At 43.8% G+C, this 11,993-nt stretch overlaps 1 protein-coding gene across 1 annotated transcript in view; it reads left to right on the forward strand.

Moving 5' to 3' along the window:
- MAP1S (microtubule associated protein 1S) overlaps positions 1-288 on the forward strand; it is a 27,887-nt gene extending 27,599 nt beyond the window's left edge. The window contains exon 8 of the mRNA XM_024767471.1: positions 207-288. Within this exon, the coding sequence (XP_024623239.1) occupies positions 207-288 (82 nt within the window). The remainder of the gene's footprint in view (positions 1-206) is intronic.
- Positions 289-11,993: the final 11,705 nt, after the last annotated feature.

Below are 11,993 nucleotides of genomic sequence, written 5' to 3' on the forward strand. Positions count from 1 at the left end.
ATGTGCACCTTTGTCAGAAATAAAACAGGTACTCCGCGCGGCTGTGGCCTCAGTTCCTTCTGCCGGCAGGAGACTTGGCAGGACTCCGCGCGGTCATTGCTGCCATGTGGGTCCCCAGTTCTGGGGGGAGACAGCTTCTGTGGAGTTCCCAGTAGCCTCCAGGTCAGGCATGCTCTGGCTTCCGTGTCACAGATGGGAAAACCCAGGCCCAAGGGCGACAGTGCCTCTCAGGTGATGACCCCTGGCCAGTGGAGATCGCTGCTGACCATGGCCCTCCAGCGGCCGTGAGGGCCCCGTTCTATAGACGGGAAAGGCAGCTGCCAGACCCCGGCCACACAAACCATTTAGTGGCCTAGCAGAGATCTGAACCCCAGTCTCTGTGCTCCAAAGCCATTAAATAAAAGTTGCCCTCTATTCCTAGGGATAATTGGCACTCATGGCAGGAAAGTCTCACTCTACAGCAAGGTCTTAAAAGGTAATCTGAGGGAATTCTCTGGTGGTCCGGTGGTTAGGACTCAGTGCTCTCACCGATGTGGCCTGGGTTCGATCGCTTGTCAGGAAACTAAGATCCCACAAGCCACTTGGCTTGGCCAAAAAAAAAAAAAAAAAGCAATCTGAAACCTAAAAGCTACAAAACATCAATCTCCTGATGAAGCCCCTCCCTGATCTCTCTATTTTGCATGTACAGAAACACCTAGATAAGTGTTTTCAATAAGATACCATCTGCACTGGGTTGAATGGTGACCTTAAAAAACTTATGACCAAGTCCTAACCCCTCAATACCTACCCCCCTTTTCCCGCGAGGAGAGACTTCTTAGTGCAGGGTCTCAAGATAGGTTACTGTTTATACATGAGGTCATATCACCCTGATTTTTCATCTTGGCCAAACTGTTGAGTACATACAGGTGCTGCCTCCTTGTTCTCATTTCATTTCTTTCCAGGGAGATTTTCTTGTATTTATTTTTAATTAGCTGGTTCACTTTTTTTTTATTAGACATTTGTCTTTTTCTCATTCATATATCATAATTCCTTTTTTTTTAATAGGGACAACAAACTTGTTAAAAATTTTAATTGTAAACAAAAACACGTAACACAGGGACTTCCCTGGTGGTCCAGTGGTAAAGAATCTGCCTTACAATGCAGGGGATGCAGGTTCAATCCCTTTTCAAGGAACTAAGATCCCACATGCCGTGGGGCAACTAAGCCTGTGCGCCACAACTACTGAGCTCACACGCCTCAACTAGAAAGCCTGGTACCACAAACTACAGAACCCATGCGCTCTGGAGCCCGCGCACCGCAACTAGAGAAGAGAAAACCTGCTGCCACAACTGGAGAGAAGCCCGTGCGCCGCAACAAGAGGTCCCGCGTGCCACAACTAAGACCTGACGCAGCCAAAAATAAATTAAATAAATAAAAAATAAATCTTTTTTTTTAAATCCTCAAGAAAATAAAAAAAACACAGGCATAACATAAAATTTACCATCTTAACAATTAATAAACTTTTGCATTGTACATTTTTTTCCAAATTTACCTTTCAGTTTTGTTTGAGTAGTCTTGCTGTAAACATTTTGTTTTTATGATTTTCAAACCACATTCTTTAAATGTCTCTCTTTTGTGCTTTTAGAGGCCCTTCCACAGTTGGCACAAATTCTGCCAGGGTTTTTTATTTCTGTTTATTTTTACACACCTAGGACTTATTTTGGGATGAAGAGAGAGGTAAGGATTGCCCCAACCTGGGCAATTCGATTGTTCAATGCTATGTACAGATTTTGAAACACTCCTTCCTCCCTGAAAAAGATCCCATGCGTGTCGTTGTTTGTTTCTAAATCTGTTCTAATCCATCGCCAACTTTTCTGGCCATCTCCTTGTTTTCGTTGGTATAGCTTTGTGTGCCTTAATAGCTCACCAGGCAGGTTCTTTCTCCTTAATTTTACTTTTTTCCTTCACAAAAAATTGTTTTTACATTCTGATTCTTCTCAGAGTTCTAGAATCTCCACGGAGGGGGCCCAAACACATGCATAAGAAGCGCTGTCAACTTCTGCTTCTGACCAGATATTGGGCTAGAGTCCCAATAAAAACAACTAAAATTGCTGGGTAAAAATAAGTTAAGTCTTGATTAACATAATGTAAGAGTTAAGTCTTGATTAACATAATGTAAGAGTTAAGTCTTAATTTTTGCTTGCTCAGTGAGCAACCAGAAAATAAGTAAGAGTCAGAGGTCAGACCAGTGCAGACAGAAACCCCAGGAGGGAAGCGGCTTTTGTGTTAGACAAGGCAGGTTGGGTCTTCCGTTTTCATGGACCTTCAAGATGGTGTGTCTGATAAGTGAAGACCTCAAAGCATGAAGTAGAAATCAAAATAAGATCTTCCCAAGAATGGAAAGCAAACTTGGGCAGATGACATCGTTTAAAGTAGTCTAGGATGAGTGGGTGTGGAGAAAAGGGAACCCTCTTGCACTGTTGGTGGGAATGTAAATTGATACAGCCACTGTGGAGAACAGTATGGAGGTTCCTTAAAAAACTAAAAATAGAACTACCATACGACCCAGCAAATCCACTACTGGGCATATACCCTGAGGAAACCATAATTCAAAAAGAGACATGAAATGCTCGTGAAACTGCAGAACACTGTCAGGTGAAATGTGTAATGATTATGGCCAATGCTTCTTTTTAAAACATTTTATTTATTTATTTGGCTGCGCCAGACCTTAGTCGCGGCACGCAGGATCTTTAGTTGCGGCATGTGGGACCTAGTTCCCTGACTAGGGATTGAACCTGGGCCCCCTGCATTGGAGCATGGAGTCTTAGCCACTGGACCACCAGGGAAGTCCCTAGGCCAGTGCTTCTTAAACTGAGAGCCACACAACACATTCTTCAGCATTTTTGAGTTCTGTAGGAGAATTTTTAATTAGATGCTAACTTAAAAGTTAATACAAGCATATTTCAAATTATCTGATACACTTATTGTCAGTTGAGACAGGCTGAGAAACTGCACTGACAAACAGATCAGAGGAGGGCTCCGTATTTATGATTGCATTTGTGCTGAGGGATCTACCAAAGAGTTTAGTTTTAAATGTGTCGGTAAGAATGTCCAGCCCTACTACACGTCCTGATGTCAAGAAGGTAACACTTATCCCACAACTACTATTACACAACTCTTATTAGTTTCAAATACAGGAAAAAAATTTCACTCTTCTTTTTTACAGTGATAATTTGCAACTGAGAACCATTTTCATAGAATAAAATGTTGATTTCTTATTTAGTGACTACGATACTATCATTTGACAATGGTACATAAAAGACCCGTACTCAGAAAACTATAAGATACTGATGAAAGAAATCACAGATGACACAAACAGATGGAGAGATATACCACGTTCTTGGATTGGAAGAATCAATATTGTGAAAATGACTATACTACCCAAAGCAATCTACAGATTCAATGCAATCCCTATCAAATTACCAATGGCATTTTTTTTACAGAACTAGAACAAAAGATCTTAAAATTTGTATGGAGACACTAAGGACCCCGAGTAGCCAAAGCAGTCTTGAGGGGAAAAAACGGAGCTGGAGGAATCAGACTCTCTGACTTCAGACTATACTACAAAGTTACAGTCATCAAGACAATATGGTACTGGCACAAAAACAGAAATATAGATCAATGGAACAGGATAGAAAGCCCAGAGATAAACCCATGCACCTATAGTCAACTAATCTATGACAAAGGAGGCAAGGATATACAATGGAGAAAAGACAGTCTCTTCAATAAGTGGTGCTGGGAAAACTGGACTTCTACATGTAAAAGAATGAAATTAGAACACTCCCTAACACCATACACAAAAATAAACTCAAAATGGAAATAAACAAATGGGACCTAATGAAACTAAAAATGTTTGCACAGCAAAGGAGACTATAAACAAAATGGAAGGACAACCCTCAGAATGGGAGAAAATATTTGCAAATGAATCAATGGACAAAGGATTAATCTCCAAAATATATAAACAGCTCATGCAGCTCAATATTAAAAAAACAAAAAGCCCAATCAAAAAATGGGCAGAAGAACTAAATAGACATTTCTCCAGAGAAGACATACAGATGGCCAAGAGGCACATGAAAAGCTGCTCAACATCACTAATTATTTAGAGAAATGAAATCAAAGCTAAATGAGGTATCACCTCACACAGGTTAGAATGGGCATCATCAGAAAATCTACAAACAACAAATGCTGGAGAGGGTGTGGAGAAAAGGGAACCCCCTTGCCCTGTTGGTGGGAATGTAAATTGATACAGCCACTATGGAGAACAGTATGGAGCTTCCTTAAGACACTAAAAATAGAACTACCATGTGACCCAGCAGTACCACTCCTGGTCATATACCCAGAGAAAACCATAATTCAGAAAGATACATGCACCCCAATGTTCACTGCAGCACTGTTTACAATAGCCAGGACATGGAAGCAACCTAAATGCCCATTGACAGCTGAATGGATAAACAAGATGTGGGACATATATACAATGGAATATTACTCAGCTGTAAAAAGGAATGAAATTGGGTCATTTGTAGAGACGTGGGTGGACATAGAGACTGTCATACACAGTGAAGTAAGTCAGAAAGGGGAAAACAAATATCGTATATTAACACATATATGTGGAATCTAGAAAACGGTACAGATGAACAACTTTGCAAGGCAGAAATAGAGACACAGATGTAGAGAACAAACATATGGACACCAAGGGGGGGAAATGGGAGGGGGTGGTGGTGGGATGAACTGGGAGATTGTGATTGACATACATACATTAATATGTATAAAATAGATAACTAATAAGAACCTGCTGTATAAAAAACAAATAAAATTTTTAAAAGGGAGACATGTACCACAATGTTCACTGCAGCACTATTTACAATAGCCAGGACATGAAAGCAACCTAAGTGTCCATCGACAGATGAATGGATGAAGGAGATGTGGTACATATATACAATGGAATATTACTCAGCCATAAAAAGAAACAAAATTGAGTTATTGGTAGTGAGGTGGATGGACCTAGAGTCTGTCATACAGAGTGAAGTAAGTCAGAGAAAAATAAATACCATATGCTAACATATATGTGGAATCTAAAAGAAAAGTGTGGGGGTGGTTCTGAAGAACCTAGGGGCAGGACAGGAATAAAGACGCAGACGTAGAAAATGGACTTGAGGACACAGGGAGGGGGAAGGGTAAGCTGAGACGAAGTGAGAGAGTGGCATGGACATATATACACTACCAAACGTAAAATAGCTAGCTAGTGGGAAGCAGCCGCATAGCACAGGGAGATCAGCTCGGTGCTTTGTGACCACCTAGAGGGGTGGGATAGGGAGGGTGGGAGGGAGACACAAGAGAGAGGGGATATGGGGATATATGTATAAATATAGCTGATTCACTTTGTTATACAGCAGAAACTAGCACCACATTGTAAAGCAATTATACTCCGGTAAAGATGCTTAAAAAAAAAAAGTCTTTCTTAAGATTTATAGATTTTAAATAAATACTTATTGAACACATTAAAAAAAAAAGTCCAGGATGGTGGTGACCCTGGGGGTCTACTGGCAGAAACTTCAACCCCAGTCTTAAAGAATCACCCCAGTCACATCCCAGGAAATTAGAGCCAAAATCAAAACTCACACCCTATCAATGCCAGCAGCAAAGACCTGGTATCTTTAATCCTGGTGTCCTTGCTGTGTTTAATCTTAAAAAGTGAACAAAGAGCAAGAGAGAGTAGTATCTGTAGAAGAACCAAATAGAACTAAGAGAAATTAAAAAGCAAATAATCAGGTCAACGGTGGATTTGAGATAGCTGAAGAGAAAATTGGTGAACTAGAAGATGGAACTGCATGAATTTCCCAAACATGGGAAGAGAAAAAGATTAAGAGACAGAGGAGAGAAAGCAGAGGCAAACTCTGAAGGGGATAATGGCGGAGAATTGTCTAGAACTGATGAAAAGTCATCAATTCACCCGTATTCAGAAAGCCAACAAAATCCCAAGCAGGATATATAAAAAGACAATTGACAGTGCAGGAAACCAAAGTCAACAAGAAAACAGACCAAGAACCGGCTCCTCAGCCCCACAACGTGAAACTCAGGACACAGTGGGGCACCATCTAAATTGCTAATAGAAAATAGCAAGAAGTTCTCACGCAACAGAAACATCTTTGGGTGAGAGAAATGAATACCCTCATTGAAAGAAATTCAGAGGGAATATTTTTTCAGGCAGAAAGAAAATGATCCAGGTGGAAATGCTGACTTGCAGAAGGAAACAGCAAAAAAGCAGGAAAAACATTGGTGCAGCTAAAGAAACATCACCATCATTAACAAGAATTAGAATGTCCAATATGTAGGATTAAAAACTAAATGAAATTTAGGCAAAAATGGCCACTAATAAGAGCCGATTGGAGTAAGGTTTTAAAATCTTTGTATTGTTTGAGGGGAGAGTAACATATTGCGTAGCGGAGCAGAGTAGCAATATCAACAGTTACAGTAAATACTAGGAGAATAGAACTAGTCTGTAACTTCCAAATTAGTAGAGGGGGAAAAATTAGAATGAAGAAGAAATAATCCAAAACAAGCCTTCCATAGGGAAGGAGGTACAAATAGCACAAAATAACATAATGGAAATGCATAAACATTTTCCAGTAATTAAAATAAATGCAAATGGACAAAAACCTCCAGTTAAAAGACAAGATTTTTTAGACTGTATTTTTTTAATTCGTTTTATGCTATTTACAAGAAACATCTCAACATGAAGGTGCTGACTATTTACAATAACCAGGACATGGAAGCAACCTAAATGTCCATCAACAGGTGAATGGATAAAGAAGATGTGGCACATATGTACAGCGGAATATTACTCAGCCATAAAAAGGAACAAAGTTGAGTTATTTGTAGTGAGATGGATGGACCTAGAATCTGTCATACAGAGTGAAGTAAGTCAGAAAGAGAAAAACAAATACCGTATGCTAACGCATATATATGGGATTTTAAAAAGCGGTACTGATGAACCTACTGGCAGGGCAGGAATAAAGACGCAGACGTAAAGAATGGACTTGAGGGCACAGCGGGGGAAGGGGAAGCTGGGATGAAGTGAGCGAGTAGCATGGACATATATACACTACCGAATGTAAAATGGATGGCTAGTGGGAAGCTGCTGCATAGCACAGGGAGATCAGCTTGGTGCTTTGTACGACCTAGAGGGATGGGATGGGGGGGGCGGGAGGCTCAAGAGGGAGGGGATATGGGGATATATGTATACGTATAGCTGATTCACTTTGTTGTACGGTAGAAACTAACACAACATTGTAAAGCATTTATACTCCAATAAAGATGTGAAAAATAAATAAATAAATAAACATGAAGGTGCTGAAACTTTGAAACTAAAGGATGGAAAAAAATAAACCTGGCAAATACTAAAGAAAAAATGAAAGCTGATGTACCCATACTTATAAACTTATATGTTTGGTATAGTACTAGAAATAAGGACTATCAAATCAAAACTTTTAATTCACCAAGAAGATGTAACAGTTCCAAACTTGTATGCACCTGATAACAGGGCCTCAAAATAAAGTGAAGAACCACTGGAGGGAATAAGTTTATCTTTAAAAAAAAAATCTATTAATAGGTTTTCTAACATTGATCCATCCTTACATTCCTAGAAAGAACTCCACTCTGATTTTTATTTTAATAAGTTGTGTATGTGTTGTGGGGAGAGGGGGGGTCTGGACTTTTGCACTCAACACTTGGTGGACCTTTCCCTGCCCTTCAGATTTCTGCTGGTGCTGTGTTTCTCATCACCCTCATTTAGCAGCCCAGCATGATGGAACTTCCACCATCTAGAACATGAGGTGGCAAGACGGGAAAGGGACATGGCAAATCAGGCACCAGCTCCTAAGGGTTTCCACCATGCCACTTCCACTCTCCTTTCATTGGCCAAAGCAAGTGACATGACTGCCTAATTCAGAAGCTGAAAGGTATACTCCTCCCTTGTACGTGGAAGGAAGAGAATCAGAAATAGTGGTGAAAATCAATGGATAACCACTGACACGTCCCCCCAGAGAGATAGTTTTGTCCTGGCAGGAGGTTGGCAAGCTCATTCTGTAAAAAAAAAAAAAACGCAGATGATTTTTTTTTGGTGTTGTGGGCCATAGAGTCTGTCCAGACCTCAACTCTGCTGAACAAATGGAGAGAAATGGCTGAATTCCAATAACACCTTATTTACGGGAAGAACCCAGTGGGCTGGATTTGGCTTATGGGCTGTGGTTTGCCAACTCCTGGTCTAGGGCATTAACTCTGACTCTTTCCCATCTGCCTCCTAGAACAATTTGGGGCCTGGAGTTCCCCTCCCGCTCTTTCTCTTCTCTCTTTCTCTTTCCTCTCTGTGCCTCTCTTCTTCCTCTCGCCCAGTCCCTCCTGACAGCTGTCTGGCCCAGCCTCTGCGGAGCATGCGCTAAAAATATCCCGTCAGTAGCCGAAGCACCTGGGGACCCTGCAGCATGCGGCGGGAGCCAGATGTGCGATCTTGACCTGGGCACCCACTCTCTGCGCTGCCTGCTCGTCGGCAGTCCCTCCCCGATACTCACCCAGAGCCCGATCCGCAACCGCCCCCTGATTTCTCTGTGTTGCTTCAGCATCCACATCCTGCCTCCCCAGGCCTTTGCACCCGCGGTGATCCACTCCCTGGAATGCCACCATCCAGCCATTCATCAGTCAGCACATACTGGATGCTGCCCTCGCGGGGCAAACAGTGTCAAGTAGGGGAGTCAGACACATAGGTGGGGACAACAACCCACAATGAAGGGTGTGGTGGGTGGCACGGGGCGCCAGAGGAGCCCCCCAGGCCTGGGGGTCGGGTAAAGCTTCCTGAGGATACAAAGGATTAAGCCAATGTTAGGGAATGACAGAGAGCATGGCTGGCGGAGGGACCCGCAGAGGCAGAGGCTTGGTCTTTTAGAGGAACCGAGAGGAGACAGAAAATTGAAGCTCCCGGAACACTGGCAGGCCGGGGGCGGTGCCGGCCCTACAGCTGCGTGGACACCCCACCGAGCAGTTGGGACTTCCCCTTCAAAGGACTGGGAGTCAGGGAGAGAGGGGTCCAAGCTGGGGAGCTGTGAGCATGCCAGGGTTGGCATTTGGAGTTGATAGAGGTTCCCAAGGGGACAGAGATGGGGCTGGGGGGACCGGGTCCCTCGTGGGGCGTGGCCAGGGCACTTTTCTGGAAATATGTGGACTCTTTGAAGGCCACGACGGAGGAGGAGGAAGGGGTAGCCTTTCTCTGAAAGAGCAACGCAAAACCTCTATATCTTCCAAACCCCACCTGCTAGGGGCCCTTCTCCAGGAAGCCCTCCCTGTTCTTCTTCTGGTCCCCACCTCCAGCCCAGGCCCTTCTCTGGCTCTTCCTGACCCACTCCCTTTAAAATGCCACCCTATCCACCCTCTTGTGCTACCTTCTGGTCTGTAAGCTGGGTTGCTGCTGGGACAGGACAAGGTCAGCACCCGCCTACACAGTATGTGCTGTTCCCCTCCCTGGCACATTGTAGGTGCTCAGGAAATGTTGGTTGTGTCCCAGCTTGGCATCACTGGGAATGTGACCTTGGAAACGTTACTTAACCTCTCTGGACCCCACCGACCCCCCACCCCACACACAATCTCAGAAAATTGGCCTGAACCTCCAGGGGCTGTATTGGAGGTGACTGGACACCTGAGTTTCCTTCCCCAACCCCAGACAGGCCTGTTCTGCATCCTGTCTTCCCCATCCTCACAGCGTCTTTTGGGATCCAAGGTCAGGACAGGTGAGAGCTTAGGCATCAGTGCACCTGGATCAAGCCCTGCCTCTGCCATGTCTTCACTCTCTGACTTCAGAGAGTAGTCTCTTGTCCACCAGCCTTGGTCCCTTCACCTGTAAAACAAGAATCAAAGCCCCCTTCCCAACCTTGCCCCTGGCCCAGGCTTGAGAGAGGCTTGTATGGGGGTATGAATGCAGTTCAGCCCCCACCTGGCTGGTGTGGGTGGTGCCGGGCCCCCATGGATCTCCCAGCTTCTGGCACGGAGGGCGCCAAGCCTAACACAATGCCCCAGCCCTGGGCGTTATCACTGGGCTGAAAGGAAGCCAGACCAGAGCTTCCATGCAGGAACTGAGAGCTAAGTTACCAGTCAGATGGGGAATTGGGAAGAGAGCACTCCAGCTGGAGGGAACAGCTGGAGGGAGCAGCAGGTGCAAAGGCCCTGAAGTGGGACTGATGGTGGTGGGACTGCCGCAAGGGACGCGTGGCCAGACTGGGCTGGCCTGGAGGGCTTGGTGGGGGGGGCGGGGGTCTTTACTGAGGGTGCTGGGCACTCAGGAAGGGTTTGGAGCTGGAGAGGCAGGTGATCAGTTTCTGTTTGAAAACCCCTCTGTGGGTACAAGTTAACATCCTGAAGCCACTATACCTGTGCCCCTGAATGGAGTAATTAAGTGAACGGAGAGCAGTTGGTGGGAGCCAGGTTTCTCACCACTGGAGTGGGAGGTTACAGACAGGCAAGGGAGGAGGCTAGGAGGATCCATTTGGTAATGGATCAGGTGTAGACATATCTGTATGAACTCATGTTTAACTTAATATAGATACAGTTACATATGGAAATATTTACAGATCTGTGTATATACACAGGTTAGTATACAAACATATATGTCCTTGCTCTGTCAGCCGCCTAGAAGCAACTACACCCCAGTAGTGATGAGCAAACCTACTACCCAGATCTTGGTTTCTAACAGTATTCTCCAATGAAAGGCACCAGGGCTGCTCCTTGGAGAAAAGCTGATTCTAGGACTGGGGCAGGAAATATACCAGATGAGCTTGGAGCATTTTGTAGTGACAACATGAGGGAAGTGCTAAAAAAAACAAACCAAGGATGCGATGGATGGGGGCATGTCAAAGGGACATGAGAGCCAACTGAATGAGCTTCCGGGGGCCAAAGCTGGAACAATTTGAGTAGGAAAATCAATAAAGTAGTATTGGATTATAACCCAAAATGTAGAATAAATATCCATGAGTCCGTACTGATATGAATGATTGAATAGATAAATAAATGGGGAGAAGAGACATATTTCCCATCAGAGGAATTCCAAATAATTTTTGCCCTCGAGGTGGGGGAGAGTGAATACTTATCCCTTAGGTGTGGGCTGTAAATAGTGACTTCCTTCCAAAGGGTACAGCAGGGAAAGGGTGAAGAGACTACCTTGACAGTGGAGACACCTGACAGATGCTACCTCAGCCAGGTGATCTCAACATCAGAGTGAAAATTCACGTTGATGGCATGTGCCCCGGAAGTTTCACCTCTGTGATCCTCTCCAAACCCATCCCCCCAGTCTAACCCAGAGAAAAACATCAGACAGATACCAATTGTGGCAAGCATATTATGGCATATAAATGTATCAAATCCACATGTTGTACACATGAAGTTTATACAGTGTTATATGTCAAATATAGTTCAACTTAAAAAAATTTTTTTAAATCCTGATTGAGGGGCATCCTACAAAACACCTGACTAGTTCTCAAAACTGTCAAGGTCATCAATACCAAGAAATTCTGAGAAACTACTTAGCCCAGAGGAGCCTGAGAGATATGATGATATGATGGACATTAGGGGAAACTGAGGAAATCTGAATAATGTATGTATTTTAGTTAATAATAATGTCTCAATATCGGTTCACTAATTGTGAAAAATGTACCATATTAATGTAAGATGTTAACAACAGGGGAAATTGGGTGTAGGACACACAGGAACTCTCTGTATTAGCTTCACAATAATTCTGTAAATCAAAAACTGCTCTAAAATTTAAAGTTTATTAAGAAAAAAACCCTATAGTTGCCATGGGGAACAGGGATTGTCGGGGGAAGAGGTGGAGGCAACAAGAGGCCCAAGTAGAAGCCCAGGCAGCAACCAGGCTGGAGATGACTGGGCCCAGGCCACTGCAGGGTACAGGAAAGTTA

This window comes from Neophocaena asiaeorientalis, unplaced genomic scaffold (assembly GCF_003031525.2).
Source record: "Neophocaena asiaeorientalis asiaeorientalis breed wild unplaced genomic scaffold, Neophocaena_asiaeorientalis_V1.1 scaffold87, whole genome shotgun sequence".
Lineage (NCBI taxonomy): Eukaryota > Metazoa > Chordata > Mammalia > Artiodactyla > Phocoenidae > Neophocaena > Neophocaena asiaeorientalis.